The sequence below is a fragment of the Thalassophryne amazonica genome, chromosome 7 (assembly GCF_902500255.1).
Source record: "Thalassophryne amazonica chromosome 7, fThaAma1.1, whole genome shotgun sequence".
Taxonomy (NCBI): Eukaryota; Metazoa; Chordata; class Actinopteri; order Batrachoidiformes; family Batrachoididae; genus Thalassophryne; species Thalassophryne amazonica.
The window spans coordinates 98,115,104-98,136,845 of NC_047109.1; the positions used below are offsets into that span (position 1 = coordinate 98,115,104).

Consider the following 21,742-nt stretch of genomic DNA (forward strand, 5'->3'; position numbering starts at 1 on the left):
TTACACTTGAATAAAAATAATTTATTTTTAGGATGGGATTTCAAAATTTTCATCTTTGACCTGTGAACAGAGTGAACATAAAACTTTTTGTATGTACAGTGTCATTGTTTAGTCTTCCACTGGCATTTTTTGTGCTTCGCCTCACCTGCACCTTCATCCACTGACCTGACGACGGCGGTATTATCTGCACCCACAGTACAACAGAACCATCCAAATATCCAATACAATCTCTATACTGCACCAGTAAGTGGAATAACTGTGTCTGCAGAGCACTCAGGGGGATCACTGTGGTAACAAGCAGCTTTAAAGCTGTAGATTCCCTAAAACGTCTGTCATGTTTCGGAGAGGAGGAGGAGGAAGATCATCTGAAGCCGACTCTGCTGTCTGAAGCCTTTAGATTTCTCTTCCAGATGGGAGGGATCTGAACACATGACACACAGGAGGCACTGATCTTTAGTCACGTTCTCTTACATCATGTGTAACTCCTGGTAAAAATTAAGGAATCACACATAGCAAACAAATCAGAAACATGACACAAAGCAATTTTTGTTCCATAGCTGAATATTCTGGCTCTGTAAAACGTGCTACAACGAAACTGCATTTATTTACAATGATTAATTAATGGTGTATTTCTGACCCATGTAAAAATGATGAAATCAAAAAAAAATTTCTTGGGGGGGGGGGGAAGAGATGACAATCTGTACTTTGCTGCTTTTCCTTGGCCTTTCCTGACAACGTGAAATCTTTTAAGCATAAACTTTACCCATTTTAAAAATAAATAAAATTCTCCATCAAGCGGTTTCCAACTTTCTCAAATAGCATTTGATAGATCAGCTTTTCCTCATAGACCAGTTTTTAAATAACAGCTACAAACTTTCAATCAGACGGACATCAGGGCTTTGGCTGGCTGTGTCACTGAGTTGATTAAGTCTTCCTGAGGAAATGCGTCAATGCTCGCTGCTCTGAGGCAAAAATACATCATCCTGACACACGAGATGTCATCAACTGTCGCAACAGATTCAACTTTAAGAATACTACTCAGTACTCCAAAGATGATGCCAAACTGTAGGTTAAAGTACATTAAAACATAGGACTCATCATCACAGTATGATGCAGATGAATGAATGAGGAAGTGAAACAGCTGTGCAAGAGGGAGGACACTGATAAATTCAGGGTTTGTTGAAGAAAACTTGCTCCCGGCCAGGTCAATTTCACAGACTACATTACCACAGCAACTGACTCTGAGCTCGACTTGCCTCCCTTTCTGAAACCGGCTTGAGTTGTCCCTGTTTTCCAGGGTTTCATTAACCTCCCTTTCTGAAATAGAAACCCCAGAGTTTGCCCTCATTTTAGGGGACAGTTTTATAATCCTTTCCACTGTTTCAAATGACATGGTTTCTGTATAAGTCCAACAGCTTGTTAAGGTCTGTAAGTACTCTAACTGCAGCCTAATGTATTTATTTACTTTTTACTTGAGGCTATCAAATATGGCCATCGGATATTGCAAAGACTTTGAGTCCATCCGTCTGTCTGTGCTCAGCATAAGTCCAGTCCTATTACTGCCAGAGTATCTAAATTCACAGGGAACATTCTTGGGACACAGACCTTGGACAAGTTCAAAATGGCTAAGTTTGACCCATTTTAAGAGGTTAAAAAGTCAAATTCTGTTCCTTTTTTTTTTTTTTTTTAGGGGCGAGGGTGAGTAGAGCAGCACCGTGATGTAAGTGGCTGGTCTAGCTAGCTGCAAACTTTGTTTTGTTTTGTTTGTGTGTAGTTAATATAACATCTGTCATATAATATGTAAAAGGTAGTGAGAAATAAACACTTCGAAAACTGAAAATGCTGTTTTTAGAATACCTCTGGAGTGATTTACAAGACATTTTGCAGATGTCAGCATGCACGCTAACTTCCACTAACTCAAAGCTAACTTCCACTTTTATCAAAAGCTCATATATGCACACACGCATACCCTCCTGCAGATGCCGTTAAAACATAAATATTGTTTATGATTGACTGATTAATAGAGGGGCTTTATTGAACATGTACAAATTGTATGTAAGACAATAGGATTTTAATAATTATTGTAAATAACAATACACACACACACACGTCTTTGCACAGGGATACCAAATAAACAACCACAAATTATAAAGAAGACAATGCTCATAAGGCCGAGGGAATTTTAGCATTACGTTATTTTTTAGATTTGTGCTGGTCTTTGTTCAAGAAATTCAAACTACAAGGCGGTTCCATGATTGTCTGCTCATCACTGAGTGACCATAATAGGAGAAAAAACCAACAACAAGAAAAATTCAACAACCATATTTTGTGGAGTATAAGTCTGTATTATCAGTGTTTTCATTTGGTATTTTTGTGCATTGTTGTAGGGTATTTTTAATTATTGGCATTTTTTCTTTCATTGGTGGAGTTCATTTTGTTTAGTGTTTTGATTCCTGGGTAAGTCCTACATAAATAGTTAATAATAATAATAATAATAATAATAATAGCAACAATAACATGTAAATCGCATGGGAGTATAAGTTGAAGAACATCCCCAACTAGTAGAAAAACGCACGCACGTGCACGCACACACACACACACACACAAAAAAAGGTGACTTACACTCCGAAAAATATGGTAATCACATTTCATTTGTTTCTGGTGTTACACTGTGCCTTTTACTAAATAAAAATGGTTTTCTTTCACATTTTACTAAATAAAAAATGGTTTTCTTTCACATTTGTGACTGTATATTTGCTATGAAGTAAAGAAGCTGGGTAAATTCATGTGTGGCAATTTTACCAGGGGTTGCAAAAATGAGTATAACAACCACTTGGAGCAATGACCACCATTAAGTGAGCGTGTAAATCAAAGGAATTTGTGTTTGTGACACAAGGAGCCATTAACATGAAAACAGTTCAATACATTTTTGCTGTTACTGTGTCTTACAAGCAGCCATTTCTTCCCATTTTACTGTCACAGGATGCAGTTAGATTAAAAAGGTTTCAGACACTCAGAGCCAAACATAATGGTGTGGTTCAAACAAACTAGTGCATTTACACATTTCAGTTTGTTTATTCTGGTGTTAATGTGGTCATTCACACTCTGGTGTGAATTAGATTGTGCATTTGAGTGAATGGGCCTTACTGGTGGCAGTACTGCAGGGTCTAGACGTTGCCCCAGAAATGACAGTAGTCGCCTCCATATCAGCCCGCTGCCCAGGAACATAAAGCCTGTCACCACATAGAAAGCACTCGGGTCCTGGAAATAGTAACATGTAAACGTAAAGTGGTATGAACATACAGAGTGCCATAACTGAATTCATCAACTGCTACGATCACACTACAGGCTGAAGTGGTTTAAATCTGATGTCTTTCCCTACTTTTGACACCGATAGCACATTTTCTGAATTAAAGTTTTTTCCCTTTAACCCCCCCCCCCCCCCGCTGTAAAAAGTTAGACACCCTTAAAAAAAAAAAAGTCATATCTTGTGCAAATGTACAAGTTAAAAAAATTATCTATACAGAGTACTTGGCATACTGCAGTTTACTGCACCTCTGGTGCTGTGATTGTGTGAGCAGGACAGAATGTAGATGCCGCTTTTGTGTTTCTTTAGGATTAGACCTGAGCTACTCTTACACTGTCAACAGACACCTCATCAGCGACAATGTTGTTAGAGAAATTATGCACCTGACTGTATATCATCACAATATAATCATAATATCATTATATTATCACCAGCACAACTATATATATATATATATATATATATATATATATATATTGTCACAACGTATATTATTGTTTGTTCTGCATCACGTCATATGCATGCATATATCTTTTGCACCATGTAGTTTTGCATGTCTCTGTTGGGATTACGGCCTTGAAGCAAGGACAGTGTCTGTGGGAGGACAGCGAAACAATGGAATTGATGTACACCAGCTGGATTCACGTCATGTCGGGTGACATGTTTGATGGGGAAAAGGAGTACAGGCAGACAGCAGCAAACCCACGGAAACACATATTAGCTTGCAATAGCTCACCAGCTGCACAGGATGTTTTGCTCCTATTCATTGCCTTTATTCATGATATTCATAATAACCGACAATGTCATCACACCCTGCTTGTATGCCACTTTTGCTTAATAAAAATGCTGAGCACAGGAAGACAGTTCGATGAGAGTCAAAGAGAGAAAGGAGATGGCTCTCAGACTGCTCTTCCCTTTGCATGCAAAGCTGAAAAGGTTGCTAGTCTCGTGTTCACTCATTTATAAATGTCCGGTAGGGTAAGGTATTTGACCCTGACAAATGTGCAAATGCAACATGGGTGACAACGGTCAGGTTGTGTTTTGTTGTCATTTTTTCCCCTCATATTTCTGCAAATTTTCATTCTTTCCATCATCAACTGTCAACTGACAACCATTTAAAAATAAAGGAGGAGAGCTGCAGTCCTGACCGTATAACCCGCTTCCACGTACACGTGTAGGTGGGTGATACTACTTTTGCTCTTTGTTTTATGCTGTTCTTCGTTTTTGCAAGCAAACATCCAATAAATAATATCTGACATTTCAACAGACTAAAATGATCAAAACAATTATTCAGCACAATATTCATTTTTACAATCAAACTCCATTTACATCTACAAGTGTGGCCTTTTAGGAAAGACAGAATTTAGCACTGAGAACTGTAATCTGAACATAACTGAGAGGCGAATATACACAAAGAAGCTCATACAATGCAGAAAGGCATGAAAATTACAATGTACACAAGCACAGTTTTCAAGCCACTTAAAAGTTAAAATGTCATTCATGCCAAGGGGAAGAGAAATAAACAAGATCTTCAACAAAGATACGCAACTGTGAAAAATGAGCAAAGTTTAATGTTTCAAAGGCTTCAACTGCAACATACAACACCAGCTTTGACATAAAGGCATCTCACTTCTTCAAAGGAAGACTGAAGATTCATCCCAAAGGCCACGCCCATCAGACCAAATAAGGAAAGGGAGAAGGTCCCCATTGTCAGCTGTAGATTCAGACGCATCATCACATTACGATGGCTAAAATCAAAGGAAAAGCAGAGAAAACAATACCATAGAAATATAAGTTAAGCATTTTAATTTGTAAGCCCGAGGAAGTTCCACAATGAGGTCGATACGGCCGATGTGTGGCACCAGTGTCTGTGCCAAGACTTGATGGGATTTTAATCAAGATTAGTAACTATTTTTTTTTTTTATAATTCACAGAATGAGCAAAATATGAGTGCAAGCGTGACAGAGAAAGATTTCACATATTTTACAAAAAAGCACACGGTGTGTTCAAACACTAGCTACTTAGATTTTTACAATTACAATTAAAAAATAAATTTTAATTAGTCCAAATACCTTTAAGAAGAAGCAATACTGCATTTTACATTTGGTTAAAACCTGTGTTCAGCTACAAACTACAGCAAAACTCATGACAGCAGAAACATTTCAAAGAGCAATTGTGTATTGAAGGAAAGAAAAACTGTTGCGGTTTGAACAAATACACACTAGACAGTGAGCCTTATTCAAAAATATATTCTAATTCACCAGAACTGCACACAGATTGTAACAGATCAAAGAGCTTTAGATTACAATCAGGTGTGAAACACAGGTGCTTTTATTAAATATAAAAAAGCCTCAAGTGTTTTTGAGTTGACAATTGATATAATTCTTTGTTGTGAGATATTGTGTTAAACTGGATGTGTTGGACTCATCCATCTACTTCTCAGTGGAGCTTCTGTAGGACTACAGGTGAACCAATGGTTCACAAATATTTCACCTTCTCCACACACACACACACACACCCCAAAACTCCCCCTCACAATAATCTTTTTCTTCTTCTTCCTGAAAGACAGAAATGTAGTCATTATCCTGCTACAGGCAGAGCTGCTTTTCTAAAATCAGATCCTTACAATTACAATGTGTGAATCAGTGCTACTCAACTGCTTCAGTTGCAGACATATCAATGTAACTGTAGACCATCACCTGAAAGACAGTTCTGTCCATGAAATAATGGTTCACTTGTACAAGTTATCAAGTATCAAGTTATGCAATATCTAGACCTCAATGACTGTCACAAAATGCAGAACCAGTCGGGCCACCCCACTCTGTACGCTGAATATGCAATTGCACAGGGTCTCCCAATGTAATTCTTGGAGTTCCACTTGCATGCATGGTTGTCTTACCAAAAGCTTTGGTCAGCAGCTGCAACTGCTGTCCGTCTATCTGCAGTAGTGTTCAGAATAATAGTAGTGCTATGTGACTAAAAAGATTAATCCAGGTTTCGAGTATATTTCTTATTGTTACATTGGAAACAAGGTACCAGTAGATTCTCACAAATCCAACAAGACCAAGCATTCATGATATGCACACTCTTAAGGCTATGAAATTGGGCTATTAGTAAAAAAAAAAAAAAAAAGTACAAAAGGGGGCGTTCACAATAATAGTAGCATCTGCTGTTGACGCTACAAACTCAAAACTATTATGTTCAAACTGCTTTTGTAGCAATCCTGTGAATCACTAAACTAGTATTTAGTTGTATAACCACAGTTTTTCATGATTTCTTCACATCTGCGAGGCATTAATTTTGTTGGATTGGAACCAAGATTTTGCGCGGTTACTAGAGTGCTTGGTGTCATTGTCTTGTTGAAACACCCATTTCAAGGGCATGTCCTCTTCAGCATAAGGCAACATGACCTCTTCAAGTATTTTGACATATCCAAACTGATCCATGATACCTGGTATGCGATATATAGGCCCAACACCATAGTAGGAGAAACATGCCCATATTATGATGCTTGCACCACCATGCTTCACTGTCTTCACTGTGAACTGTGGCTTGAATTCAGAGTTTGGGGGTCGTCTCACAAACTGTCTGCGGCCCTTGGACCCAAAAAGAACAATTTTACCCTCATCAGTCCACAAAATATTCCTCCATTTCTCTTTAGGCCAGTTGATGTGTTCTTTGGCAAATTGTAACCTCTTCTGCACGTCTTTTATTTAGCAGAGGGACTTTGCGGGGGATTCTTGCAAATAAATTAGCTTCACACAGGCATTTTCTAACTGTCACAGCACTTACAGGTAACTCCAGACTGTCTTTGATCATCCTGGAGCTGATCAATGGGTGAGCCTTTGCCATTCTGGTTATTCTTCTATCCATTTTGATGGTTGTTTTCAGTTTTCTTCCACGCGTCTCTGGTTTTTTTGTCCATTTTAAAGCATTGGAGATCATTGTAGATGAACAGCCTATAATTTTTTGCACCTGCGTATAAGTTTTCCCCTCTCCAATCAACTTTTTAATCAAACTACGCTGTTCTTCTGAACAATGTCTTGAACGTCCCATTTTCCTCAGGTTTCAAAGAGAAAAGCATGTTCAACAGGTGCTGGCTTCATCCTTAAATAGGGGACACCTGATTCACACCTGTTTGTTCCACAAAATTGACGAACTCACTGACTGAATGCCACACTACTATTATTGTGAACACCCCCTTTTCTACTTTTTTTTTTTTTCTTTTCCCTAATAGCCCAATTTCATAGCCTTAAGAGTGTGCATATCATGAATGCTTGGTCTTCTTGGATTTCTGAGAATCTACTGAATCTACTGGTACCTTGTTTCCCATGTAACAATAAGAAATATACTCAAAACCTGGATTAATCTTTTTAGTCACATAGCACTACTATTACTCTGCACACTACTGTATTCACTCCCTGCTTTTTACAGGTTTACATACCTAGGCTTTTTCAAAGCCTAGTAATATACGTGTGTGTATGAAGGTACCTGTCCAGATTGATAAAGATGACACTTTCAGCATCATCTATCAGTCCCTTCAGCTCTCTGGTCATGTTCGCCAACTCTTCAGCCTGAAGGGACAATTTACAATCACTATCGCAGCATAAAACACAGTACAAATAAATTTATTATTACTATTATTGGCAACATCTGACTTAAATGTATATTATACGTACATATTGCAGATGACATTCAAATTTCAGTATTGGTTGAACAGTGCAATAATGAAAACATTAAAGTTCTGTGAGGTGAGAGATAATACCTGCATATAGTAATTCTCCAGTAGCAGTTCCATCTCCTCAGCGTGGTCAATACCCAGACCGCTTTCCTCACTAGAAAGGCAGGCAGGAAAACAAAAGAAAAAACAAGCTGCATTTTAAGGAAATGCTTGATTTTTTTTTTTTTAAGCATGTCTGTCTTTTTAATACACCTACATCCACCCAAAACCTTGCTGACGACAGCCACTAAATCAACACTGCATGAAAACAGTTTGGGTGCCTTTAAAGTGTAAATGAACGTGTACATACAAAACTCTGGGATCCATCCACTTGGTCAGGCAAAGTTCTTCAATAATCTCATCCTCATCTAGAATTTTTAGCAAGGAATCCTTAAAAACCTTGATGTCTGTTTCCAGCTCTGACAAACTGACAAAGACACAAAATACAAGAATCAAACAACATATTCAAAGTCTATTGCAAATTTTTGGGGTTTAATTGAGAGTTAAGCTCCTTTTACAACGGTGTTGCCAACTGAATGGTCCCCCCTAAAAATCAGTCCACCCTGCCTTTACTGCGTATGTGTCATTAGCCACGGTTCACCGATTATCACCTTGTTTCTGCTTACCACTGCACTCCAGTCATCATCTACCTCAGCGACAGATATCTGAAGCTTTTGTACAACAATCATTTCCACATAAATTCAGCATTATTTCATCATAATAGACAAATGAAGCAATCAGAGCACCATGGCTACACGAGCTGCTAGCTGATGCGTTCACTGCGTCACAACATTTTGCAGTTTGTACTTAAAACTGGCTTGAGAATGATTTAGGAGGTTTACCTTGTCAATAATCCCAATAATCCATGTGATTGCTTTGGGTGAAGAAACTGTCTCAGACATGCTAGCGTGGTCCGAAATGACACATGCGCAGTGAAGGCAGGCAGGCAGGCAGGCTGATTTTGGGCGGGTGGGCGGGCGCTCAGTATGCGACACCGGGCCTGCGTACAGTTCCATTGTGCTGCGTATCTAGTACGCAAGAATGGCTGTGTAATTTGGGCGGGGGGGCTTGGCAGGAATGGCTGCGTAAAGCCCCTTTCACATTGGCGTATTCGTAGAGCTGCGTATTGCAGCCTTGTGTTTCATTTAAATATGACCGAAATGCTCAGCCTTTTTCCATGTTCATTTCATTCTTGCAGCTGCGTGTGTTGGCTTTTTTAATGTGTGTACACAGTCGCATGTACCTTGCCACTATTTAAACCCAGTTCACTCCTGCTGGCTGTGCAGAACACATCACTGCACTTGGAAAACAGTGGACTGTATCATGAGGTTTTTACAGTTGCATTACTGCCACGATCAGGGCGTTTAATGAGCGCACCGACATGCAGCGAGTGCGCTTTTATTTTAAAGTCACAGGTTTGATGAGAGAGAGAGAGAGAGAGAGAGAGAGAGAGAGAGAGAGAGAGAGAGAGAGAGAGAGAGAGAGAGAGATGCTGTGGGCTGTGTGATCATGTTCTCCGCTGATTCCTCTGGATGCAGCACTCAGTTTTTATTGTGTACGGGAGCGCCGTGTTGCACAGACTTGCATGCAGTAACGCTGTGCTGCGCAGACCTGCTTAAAACTGTGTCCAGCGCTCTACGCCAAAGAAAATTAAACATGTTTAATTTCTTCCATCCTACGTGTGTAGCCCTCAACATACTGCTGCGTAGGGAGAAAAAACTTGACGTAGAGCTGCTAAAAGTGGGCGTAGAGCTGCTCATCTCAGCGCAGACGATATGCCACAATGAGCAGCTCTACAAATATGCCAATGTGAAAGAGGCTTAAGTTGTGCACAGGGGGAGAAGCTTGGCTCCATGATGCTGTTTTTACAGACCGCCTGGACATGCAGATAGATTTGATATATTGGGAAAAAGTCAGAATGTATTATTTCCAGGAGTTAATGGACTTTATTTAACATGTCACAATTGTGAACTTGAAGAGCTGAGGGCAGAGCTGCAGCCGGTGATCACTTGTGCGATCCGTCCGTGAGGAGTTATAGCGGACACGGAAGCTTGGTCCACCGATTCTTCTTCCGTGGATTATAAGCTTCACTGCCAGCAAAATTCAGCAGAGTCCAGCGAGATGAATAAAATGTAGCAATGCAAGTATGTACTGATAAAAAAACCTGAAAAGATTTTTTGCTGGACTGGCGTAGGATTGTGCACAATTGCAGAGGCATGGTGTACAGTAGCACAGTGTTGCACAGACTTACATCATGGGTTAAAGCAATAAATTTTCATCTGACTGAAATTTTTTCCTGGCAAAAATCAATGCCAGAAATTCCCTAAAATGTGGCGTAGTGGGGGCACACAGTTTTTTCCTCAATAAATACAATAAACACATTATACAGCATACAAAATCAATTCTAAATAGCCTCTAAGGAGAGACAGACAAAGCATAAAAAGAATGCAAAACCTGAACATAAAGGTACATAAAAGGGTGGTGGGGGTGGGGTGTAGTCTTGATTCATTTTTTTTAAAGACCAAGTCAAATTTTGTGTATTCTGGTGAATTTTAATGGGTATGAAGCCCTCTGAATCAAATAAAACTCACTTCAATCTGTGAAGTAAAAACACAGTATTGATTATGGGGGGTCTGGGGGTGCTCCCCCAGAATTTTTTTTTAAAAGAGCAAGTCAAATTTTGTATATTCTGGTGAATTTTAATGGGTATGAAGTCTTCTGAAACAAAGAAAACGCACTTCAAACTGTCAAGTAAAAATTCTTTGTCTTCTGTAGTATTTTGATTTGTTCTAATCCGGTGAATGCACCAAATGGATGCTGTGTCGCTGTACAGTCAATAAAATACACAATTAGGGCCTAAAGCAACTGACAACGTTGTTCTGCTGTGCACAAAGTAACACTGTCACCAGTTTTGAAAACGCATGCACACTGAGAAACTCAAAACTGGCTTATTCACATTTAATCTGTAAAATGCTCACTCCTAAAACAAACTGGGGCTGCAACTAACGATTATTTTAGTAATTGATAATCATTTTTTTTGTTGTTTTTTTTTTTTTTTTTTTTTTTTTACTTACATGTGAGTTTTGCCATTATTTCTTGAAGTGAGTTATTATTAAATGGCCTTTATCACGCAACATCAACCTTTGACCTTGTAATAAAGTTATGATGTTATATTCTCGTCAAAAACATACCTCGAATAATGTTTTGTTTTATTTTGAGAGATTTCCATCAGGTTTCATCCGATTATGAGCATTTTTATATGCCTACAGAAACTATCTCAACCACTGACAACATATTACAGCAAGAGTCCACAAAAGTATTTTAAAGGCCTGACTAAAGTGTAATATGTGATCTTTAATAAGTTATTTTCATGAAAAAGACACAAATGTGCAATTTTTTTGTATAAAAACACAGCTTAGATGTGGTTTGACCGAAACAAATTGTCATTAAACTTAACCAGTTGTATATAATTCTCGTTTTACATTACTTAGTCCACATTTCATTTTACATTATGTTTATATTAGTTGTGCATATACTCTGCGATTCTGATTCTTCTGATTATTATTATTAATACATAAATAAAAATAAATTATAATTCGTAATACATTTGACTTTTATGACAACAAACACTAAGCCATTATTTATTATACAGAAAACATGCACACAAACTGTGCTGAGATGCGAACTGCTTAATGCTAACTTTATCATTGAAAACACCAGACATGCTAACGCGTTAGCATCGGTCCTGTTTTTAAGTTATAAAATACATCTATCAACGTATGCGTGGTTAAATTTTCCAAATGACGGAAATCTGTCGCGGTGACGGAGAACTTTAACCCATGACTTACACACAGTAGCGGAGTGTTGTGCCCTGAGCGTATTGCCACATAGGGCTGCATAAACCCAGTACGCCGCATTACCCAACTCTACGTTGGCCCGGTGTGAAAGGGGGCTTAGGGCCCAGTCACATGAAAGCTGAACAAAGGAAAAAAAAAGTCACAAAGTCAGAAATTGTTGAGAAAAGGTGGATGAAGGATCCTGCACTTCTCCCATTACTGACAAGCCAAATCAAGAGCGCCAAAAGTAATGAAACAAAACCAAAACTAAGAAAAGAAAAACAGAGAGAACGGCGACCTTGATGCTTTAAACAAAATATTCATGATGATGTGACTGACAGCGGGTAATGAGTCCGAGTGCAGCCAGCCGTTTCCACATGTCCGCAGCACTGGGTGATGCGAGGTTTGGTTGTCTTGACAGCAACGTCTGTGCACATGCAGGCCAGCTACTAGCGGCTGGGACGTGCGTAAATATTTACAGTAGTTGATAAAACGTTCTTGCCTCTATTGTTTTTGTATGAAAACGTTTTTTGTCCCACACATGGAAGTGTCACGTTCAGCGCGTCGGATCTTTAGTCATTGATCCGATCAGATATCGTCAGTGTTCGTGCAAGACGTCGGACTTGGGAGGCTGGACGAAGTTGAACAAAGATCAAACGGAACGCTGACATTATGGGAACTATGCAAATGATGAGGAACCATCAAGACAGAAAGCAAAACGGAATACGGACGAACTGTGGTTGTCGTCAGGATTCGTTCACATTTTCTCAACAGTTTGAAAATTCTGACGATCAGCTACAGGAACGAAACTGGACGACGGTTAAACGATGTCTCTGAAAGTCAACGCAAGTCCAGATTTCTTGTTTCCTTTTGGCTTCGGTGTCCTTCGTTAGTGCCGTGTGATTGAGGCTTTAGGATGAAATGCAGCTATAAGGGAATTAAAGCAAACAGGTTGTTAAATATCAACAAGAACAAAGAATCAGCATTTATCAATAAACTCATTTCTAATTTTTTTAACCACTGTATTCCACTCTGAAAAAGTGATGTCCTGGTCAAAATCTCTGTTTCATTAATTGTATTTTGAGAGCAATTTAACTTTTAGTTTGGTTGACTGGAAAAAAAGTCTGACATGTTAACAAATTATATAATTAATCTGTAAAGAAAATCATTAGGAGTTACAGTACAACTGTTTTGCTTTTGCTAGGAAATCAGATTCATTCATTCATTCATTCATCTCCTACCGCTTAGTCCAATTAAGGGTTCGGGGGGCTGGAGCCTATCCCAGCAGTCAGAGCGTGAGGCGGGGTACACCGAGGACAGGACGCCAGTCTGTCGCAAGGCCACAAATAGACAAACAAACACAGACACACCCACACACACACCTACGGACACTTTTAAAGAGTCCAATCCACCTAACCCGCATGTCTTTGGATGTGGGAGGAAACCGGAGCACCCGGAGGAAACCCACGCAAACACGGGGAGAACATGCAAACTCCACACAGAAAGGCCACGGGAATTGAACCCACGACCTTCTCGCTGTGAGGCAACAGTGCTAACCACTAAGCCACCGTGCTGCTCGGAAATCACATTCTTTCAAAGAAAAACAACCTCACAAAATAATACCAGCCAGTGAACAGAGACTTAAAGATAGTTGAATGTCCTTATCTAAATGTGCAGTCCAGATAAGAGTGTTGTTTCTCCGAAATACAAACAAGATGAGAACGACAACAGATCAATGGAAGGTGTTTAATTAAGGGCAGGGGACTATTTTGAATGACTGAGCCAAAGGACATTCATCCAATACCAAAGGTACCAAATCAATGCTGCAGCTGTCGCTGAAAGAGCATGTCTCACAAACTCTTTTCCCACATTGATGTAAATGTGCATATTACCTCTTGCTGTTTTGTAGTAGTACATGTAGTTTACTTCTATCAGCAGAAAGGATTTTAGGATCCACTAAGGACTCCAATGTGTCTAGTATTACTGGATGGACTTCATTCAGCTGTCTTTGAAGAGTGTTCACCTTTGACAGACAGACACGTGTAAGGACATTCAGGACTGTTTGAACTCTGCCAAAACATGCTTTAATACACAGAACTCTTACCCTGTATTGTAGAATGGCCTCCAGTGCTCTGAACTCAAAGGGCAAAGTGTGTGTCGGTGATGCTAGCTGTGGGGCGAGCTCCAAGACCAACCAACGCTCCAATCCCAGACCACGAAAATCCAACACCAAAAGACTCTCCGGGGTTACTATGGCTTTCAGTGTCTGTGGAGAGACAAGGGAATGTTGATAAATGGATGCCAATCTCAAACATTGTACATTTGGACAAAAACTGACATTTTCATTCCTGTTTATAGGTAATTTATCAAAGATTGTGTAATGGAGTCTGTGTATGCAGACTGAGGTCACAGACCTGCTCAATGAAGAACACAGATTGCATTTACAAAACAAACAGGACAGTGTTTGTTTTGTAAATGCATAAATAGTCAAAATAGTCATAATATAAAACTCCCACTTATTCAGATTTTATATATTTGCCTTCAATCTAAGGGTTGAAACATTTGAAATTCCTGCAAAATAAAAGCAATTTAATATTAACCCAGTAATAGCCCATTTGTGACTGTGCCAGCATACTGTAGGTTGGTACGATGTTACACAGACATGAATTACATTTGAAGGCTTTTGAAATATTTGTTTCTTCTTGTACTGTAGTTAAATTAAACTGCGAGCCCACTGCAATCTATAGCTTCAACAATGATCAGATAACTGAATCAACATTCCTTTCAGACGATGATAACATGAAACAAGCAGCATGCAGCCCCACTCAATATATAAACTCATCAGGGCGTCACAGCACACAGTCTGCAGAGGCTAACGGCCCAAGGAACGATAGCAGCACAGAAAGGACTCAATACACAAGAAAGTGGCTTTCAGGTAATGTGTTTAAATAAAAAAAAAAAAAAAAGCACAAAATCAATTAGAGAAGCAAAGAATCATACCTGTGCACAGTTTTAGGCACTTCTGTGACTTTTGTCACCATTTTAGTCATTTTTACACAATTTCATTTGCAAATGAAAATGCAGTGTATGAAACAAGAACTCTGGTAATACAAAAATGTGCAATATCAGGTATTAAAGACTATGTGCTAAAATGATTAGACCTCAACACTTAAAACTCTCTGCAACAGTCATCAGAAAGATGTTAATCAGTAAAATCTCATTATACAGCATGAGAGCAAGAGAAAAAAAATCCAGTCTCTGCCCTTTTTGAAACCAGAATGAGACCACCATTTAAACAATATCAAATCCCATTGGGTGGAGGACTTTTTCTCCCCGCAAGATTATGAATGTTGTTCATTCGGCTGCTCCTGGTTTTGTTCGGGGTCTCCACAGCGGATACAGCCAGATCCGCATCGGTAATTGCCACAAGTTTTACGCCGGATGCCCTTCCTGACGCAACTCGTTTTACCTGGACAAACACACAGCCGCTGGTGTTCCAAAGAGGTCTCCTATCTAAGTGCTTAGCTTCTGAGATGTGACGGGATCAGGCAGACACAGAGCTGACTGGCTGCTCGCAAGATTATTAATGGAAGTTAAAAAAAAAATAAAAAAATGCAAGACTTAAGTATTTTATTTTCCGGAAAATAAATCTACGGCCACAAGATGGCAATGTCTACATGTATGACAAGCTGTTCCTATGTACTGATGTGAAAGACGGACTGTTATTCACAGTCTGGAGCAGAAGGTGGCAATAATGCACCATTAAGCTGGATACCAACTGCCATAAAACAAGACAATAATCTGAATGAGAAGGACAAGCTGGATCTTAGAGAATGAGTGAAATAAATAAACCACGTCTTCAAAAAGACTACATTCTTGAAGAAATGGAGGTAACTAATAACCTTCATATTATTCAGCACTCCATTTGTTGGGACTCTGTGGGCAGCCAAAACAGCAACAAGAAGAAACCTTTTCTAGGGGAAGGCTAACCATTAAGATTTAAAAATGTACAGGCGTTTTACAGATTTAATATTTAGTGGGGCAAATATGCAGCAGTTCACACTTTACGTGTTTGTACTTCGTACAATAACAATTAAACCATTAACTTTTGCTTGCTAATGCATTATTTTTTATTATAAATAAATGCACAGATTAAATTAATTAATTCCTGTTGTATGAAGCAATAGCACCATATTTCAAAGATAAATACAACTTATAGATAGACACGATATGTTTTTTTTCCTCTTTATAATGCATTTTTGAACAGATGTGACTAATGCTCCAGAAAATACGGTATATTTTTTTAATGACAGGTTCCATAAAAAGAAATATGAGAGATTTTTTAAAACAAAGAATAAAGTACCATAAAAATGTAACCATTTTGTTGTGTTAACAGAAATAAGTATGAGGGGCAATTGGGAAGTTATGAGCCTGCCCCAAAAAAAGTAAGGCGTGTCCATCTTCTGCATTCTAAGAAACCAACATTTCTCAACACTGCACCCAGTGAGTCAAAACACACATCCTCAAAAATTGTTGATTCTGGGCCAGTTTCAAAACTTCTCAAGTATGCTCACAGAATGTGTGGGGAAAAATTGGTTTGTAGCCCAATTAGTTATTTTACACTCGCCAAATATACAGGAAGCAAGCACATCCTATCTTGCAATGTTAAAGAAAGTGTGGGTGAATTCTGGACCGCCCCTTAAATCAAAGCACTGTGCAAGTTGTGAGGAATGAAAGCAGGTTAAGTCCCAGCTTGAAACATTTTGTGATTTCGAACCAGCAATACCTGTACCTCAGATGGTACTTCAGCAGATCCCAGATGCTACATGGAGATTTTGAACTACGGATTAAAACTACAAAACGAAGATTTCTCCAACAGCAGAAGATCGTGCCGTAGTTTAAAAGAACAAGAAAAACTTTTCATCAGATGTCACAAAACATAACTATATTACCACATCAGATCTTACAGGGTGTGTGTGTATATATATATATATATATATATATATATATGTGTGTGTGTGTGTGTGTAGTTGAACATGAAGCTTACATTTCAAGTCTTTGTATATAACACCACATCACCACATTTAGTGAACATCTCTACTTTTTAGTAACCCTAATTTCTTTTTTTTATTAACTGATGTGTGAAGTCACTTTTGTTGGCATAGGAAATGATGTTAACAATATAAATACTATATTTTTTGCCAGAGTAGAAGTCTTGCTTCTTTTTTGTTTGTTTCTTTGTTTTTAAATATTCCAAAAAGTCATGCATTCATCACTGCTGCTACCACTACTAGTAGTAATAATACTGTTATTGGGCTTTACCAGGAATCAAAGCACAAAACAGAATAAACTTCAATAAATATCATTAATATATCATAAATGAAGTCAATATCATAAAAAAATGTCAAGAATAAGAGTACACTACAACAATGTACAAAAATTCCAAATTACAACAGCTATACATAGAAGTGAAACCTGTTCTACGGAGCGACTTGTACATGTATGTTTTTCCATTTTTTTGACAGGTGTGATATATATTCTGGAAAACATGGTATATGAAGAGGTATGGACAAAGTTTGATATACAGTTGTGAAGGAGTTTTGGTTTTGTGTCAACACTAGGATACCAGTGCATTACAAATAATACTGAGGTGGTATGTAAAATCTAAGGGTTGAGAAACATACTGATATGCAACTGTTCAGGAGCCCCCACCACAGTCAAATGCGTATTCTCGGAACTGCGAAAATTATACTGACTTTCGCTAACTGTTCAACACTGTAGTGTCCTTGAAATCCAACATAGAGCAGAGTAGCTACCTAAACTCTGTAAGGGAGTTAGAGTATCTTGTCAATAGTTTTACATCCTCATTGAAGACAACTTTGGATGCTGTAGCTCCTCTGAAAAAGAGAGCTTTAAATCAGAAGTGTCTGACTCCGTGGTATAACTCACAAACTCGTAGCTTAAAGCAGATAACCCGTAAGTTGGAGAGGAAATGGCGTCTCACTAATTTAGAAGATCTTCACTTAGCCTGGAAAAAGAGTTTGTTGCTCTATAAGAAAGCCCTTCGTGAAGCTAGGACATCTTTCTACTCATCACTAATTGAAGAAAATAAGAACAACCCCAGGTTTCTTTTCAGCACTGTAGCCAGGCTGACAAAGAGTCAGAGCTCTATTGAGCTGAGTATTCCATTAACTTTAACTAGTAATGACTTCATGACTTTCTTTGCTAACAAAATTTTGACTATTAGAGAAAAAATTACTCATAACCATCCCAAAGATGTATCGTTATCTTTGGCTGCTTTCAGTGATGCCGGTATTTGGTTAGACTCTTTCTCTCCGATTGTTCTGTCTGAGTTATTTTCATTAGTTACTTCATCCAAACCATCAACATGCTTATTAGACCCCATTCCTGCCAGGCTGCTCAAGGAAGTCCTACCATTATTTAATGCTTCAATCTTAAATATGATCAATCTATCTTTGTTAGTTGGTTATGTACCACAGGCCTTTAAGGTGGCAGTAATTAAACCATTACTTAAAAAGCCATCACTTGACCCAGCTATCTTAGCTAATTATAGGCCAATCTCCAACCTTCCTTTTCTCTCAAAGATTCTTGAGAGGGTAGTTGTAAAACAGCTAACTGATCACCTGCAGAGGAATGGTCTATTTGAAGAGTTTCAGTCAGGTTTTAGAATTCATCATAGTACAGAAACAGCATTAGTGAAGGTTACAAATGATCTTCTTATGGCTTCGGACAGTGGACTTATCTCTGTGCTTGTTCTGTTGGACCTCAGTGCTGCTTTTGATACTGTTGACCATAAAATTTTATTACAGAGATTAGAGCATGTCATAGGTATTAAAGGCATTGCGCTGCGGTGGTTTGAATCATATTTGTCTAATAGATTACAGTTTGTTCATGTAAATGGGGAATCTTCTTCACAGACTAAAGTTAATTATGGAGTTCCACAAGGTTCTGTGCTAGGACCAATTTTATTCACTTTATACATGCTTCCCTTGGGCAGTATTATTAGACGGTATTGCTTAAATTTTCATTGTTACGCAGATGATACCCAGCTTTATCTATCCATGAAGCCAGAGGATACACACCAATTAGCTAAACTGCAGGATTGTCTTACAGACATAAAGACATGGATGACCTCTAATTTCCTGCTTTTAAACTCAGATAAAACTGAAGTTATTGTACTTGGCCCCACAAATCTTAGAAGCATGGTGTCTAACCAGATTCGTTACTCTGGATGGCATTTCCCTGATCTCTAGTAATACTGTGAGAAATCTTGGAGTTATTTTTGATCAGGATATGTCATTCAAAGCGCATATTAAACAAATATGTAGGACTGCCTTTTTGCATTTACGCAATATCTCTAAAATCAGAAAGGTCTTGTCTCAGAGTGATGCTGAAAAACTAATTCATGCATTTATTTCCTCTAGGCTGGACTATTGTAATTCATTATTATCAGGTTGTCCTAAAAGTTCCCTAAAAAGCCTTCAGTTGGTTCAGAATGCTGCAGCTAGAGTACTGACGGGGACTAGCAGGAGAGAGCATATCTCACCCGTGTTGGCCTCCCTTCATTGGCTTCCTGTTAATGCTAGAATAGAATTTAAAATTCTTCTTCTTACTTATAAGGTTTTGAATAATCAGGTCCCATCTTATCTTAGGGACCTCGTAGTACCATATTACCCCATTAGAGCGGTTCGCTCTCAGACTGCGGGCTTACTTGTAGTTCCTAGGGTTTGTAAGAGTAGAATGGGAGGCAGAGCCTTCAGCTTTCAGGCTCCTCTCCTGTGGAACCAGCTCCCAATTCAGATCAGGGAGACAGATACCCTCTCTACTTTTAAGATTAGGCTTAAAACTTTCCTTTTCGCTAAGGCTTATAGTTAGGGCTGGATCGGGTGACCCTGGACCATCCCTTGGTTATGTTGCTTTAGACGTAGACTGTGGGGGGGTTCCCATGATGCACTGTTTCTTTCTCTTTTTGCTCCGTATGCATCACTCTGCATTTAATCATTAGTGATCGATCTCTTTTTCCTGGTTCTTTCCCTCAGCCCCAACCAGTCTCAGCAGAAGACTGCCCCTCCCTGAGCCTGGTTCTGCTGGAGGTTTCTTCCTGTTAAAAGGGAGTTTTTCCTTCCCACTGTGGCCAAGTGCTTGCTCATAGGGGGTCGTTTTGACCGTTGGGGTTTTTCATAATTATTGTATGGCCTTGCCTTGCAATGTGGAGCGCCTTGGGGCAACTGTTTGTTGTGATTTGGCGCTATATAAGAAAAAAGTTGATTGATTGATTGAAATAGTAATTTTCTTGCTATCACTACTGAGTCCCTGTAGAACTGGTCCAGCAGAAGCCAGGTCTCTGTTCCTGCAGCCCCAGGAGCTTTCCATTCATTTGAGGCTAGGTGTGAGCCAATCCTTCCTTCTCACTATAACTATGAATACAGACCAGCCTGTCACAGACCTGATCATGGACACCAGTCCTCTGCCACCAGGAGTCAACATCACATTCAGCAACATCACAAATGGCAACCCTCTGGACATACAGGTCAGAAAACCCTGAGACAGACATCCACATGCAGACAATGTCCAGGGCATTAAGTAATAACCTCTTTATAAGAAGATCAGGTATTTATCATTGTACATAACATTAGAAATAAGCAACATAATCACAAAATAATAAATTATTTACTCTAGGTGAACGTGGAAGCTAATGAGTGTCCCAGTGACGACTGGAATCAGATGCAGAATAGTACTGGGCCCTGGTCTGTTCACATCACACCTCGAGGTTTTTCACTCAGTGTGCAGCTGCACCTAACTTTGGAATGTGAGTATGTCTGCAGAACTATACAAAAGAAATCTGCTGATTACATCAACAGTGCACAAATTAGTAAATTAACTAAGGTGAATCTTTGAAAAATGTTCTGCAGGAAGTGCTGGCTATCTTTTATTATTATCTGTACATTTTGATGTTAATGTCGCTCTATAATGCAGAAGATTAGCACACATTTTCTGCAATAATATACAATTTACTGAGTGGAGAAAAAAAAGTTGGCATGCATTGAAGAATGCTTTTCCTCAGGTCAGTGTGACTGTAAGCATTTCACCATGGCTGATACTAACCATGCCCAGAAGCCTTATACGACTCGTGCCGCCCAAGCCCAACTGCTCAGTTGTGCAGCGGCAGGGGATCGTGTGTGATGGGTGACTGTGTGTGCAACAGGCGACCAAACCCGAAAGATACACTGGACGCTTCTGCGAGTGTAGCAACTTTGACTCTCCACACTACAACAGGTACAGTGTGGGATGACATGCTAAGTTGCAGCAGTGCCTACACACATTACATCGATGTGAATATATTTAACTCCGTTATATTTGTTATGCACCATCCAACCTTGACAGCATTTCAAATTCCTGACACAGAACTCTGAAACCAGTGATTTGTATGAACAACAGTACTTATTTTCAATGTAACAGGCTGTGTGGAGGCCACAGGATTTGTGAGTGTGGAAGGTGCAGGTGTGATCACAAGTGGACGGGTGATGACTGCGCATGCTCTATGGAAACTGCTTCCGGTAGGGCAACGAACCATCAGCTGTGTAACGGTAGAGGGAGGTGTCTGTGCAGAAAATGTGAATGTTACCCGCCATACAGAGGCCCAACCTGTGAGGAGTGCCCTTCTTCTCCTGGAGTTTGTTCTCAGCATGCAGAATGTGTGGAGTGTCTGGCATTTGGGATGGGAATGAATAAACCCAGGTGAGAAAAAAAAAAAAATAAATAAATACTGGAGTGGTGAAAGGAGTGTGATAAATTAGAATAAAAATTCTGCTTAAAATGATTTTATAGCTAAATACATGACATTTGAAAGACAGTGGA

General features: G+C 39.1%; 2 protein-coding genes across 4 annotated transcripts in view; one reads left to right on the top strand and one right to left on the bottom strand.

Moving 5' to 3' along the window:
- mrs2 (magnesium transporter MRS2) overlaps positions 1 to 21,742 on the bottom strand; it is a 37,694-nt gene continuing 15,952 nt past the window's right edge. Inside the window, exons 5-12 of one of the 3 annotated variants that reach the window (XM_034175202.1) lie at positions 13,968 to 14,129; positions 13,756 to 13,886; positions 8,338 to 8,454; positions 8,073 to 8,142; positions 7,799 to 7,881; positions 4,938 to 5,055; positions 3,148 to 3,261; positions 1 to 421 (exon numbers count right to left, since the gene is read on the bottom strand). In XM_034175202.1, coding sequence (XP_034031093.1) covers positions 362 to 421; positions 3,148 to 3,261; positions 4,938 to 5,055; positions 7,799 to 7,881; positions 8,073 to 8,142; positions 8,338 to 8,454; positions 13,756 to 13,886; positions 13,968 to 14,129 — 855 coding nt within the window. In that variant the 3' untranslated portion in view covers positions 1 to 361. Of the gene's footprint in view, positions 422 to 3,147; positions 3,262 to 4,937; positions 5,056 to 5,648; positions 6,247 to 7,716; positions 7,882 to 8,072; positions 8,143 to 8,337; positions 8,455 to 13,755; positions 13,887 to 13,967; positions 14,130 to 21,742 lie in introns of those variants that run through there. The other 2 variants (XM_034175203.1, XM_034175204.1) reach the window with 2 other exon arrangements.
- On the top strand, positions 14,720 to 21,153 carry LOC117514652 (integrin beta-1-like). Its single transcript, XM_034175208.1, has 4 exons — positions 14,720 to 14,798; positions 20,204 to 20,414; positions 20,564 to 20,693; positions 20,949 to 21,153. Exons 2-4 carry the CDS (start codon positions 20,304 to 20,306, stop codon positions 21,065 to 21,067), a joined length of 360 nt encoding a protein of 119 aa, XP_034031099.1. The 5' UTR covers positions 14,720 to 14,798; positions 20,204 to 20,303; the 3' UTR covers positions 21,068 to 21,153.

Coding starts and splice junctions, on each gene's coding strand:
- LOC117514652 (XM_034175208.1), top strand. CDS start 20,304: ATGAATACAGACCAGCCTGTCACAGACCTGATCATGGACACCAGTCCT. Junction 20,415..20,563: donor GCAACCCTCTGGACATACAG/GTCAGAAAACCC, acceptor TATTTACTCTAG/GTGAACGTGGAAGCTAATGA. Junction 20,694..20,948: donor GCTGCACCTAACTTTGGAAT/GTGAGTATGTCT, acceptor GCTTTTCCTCAG/GTCAGTGTGACTGTAAGCAT.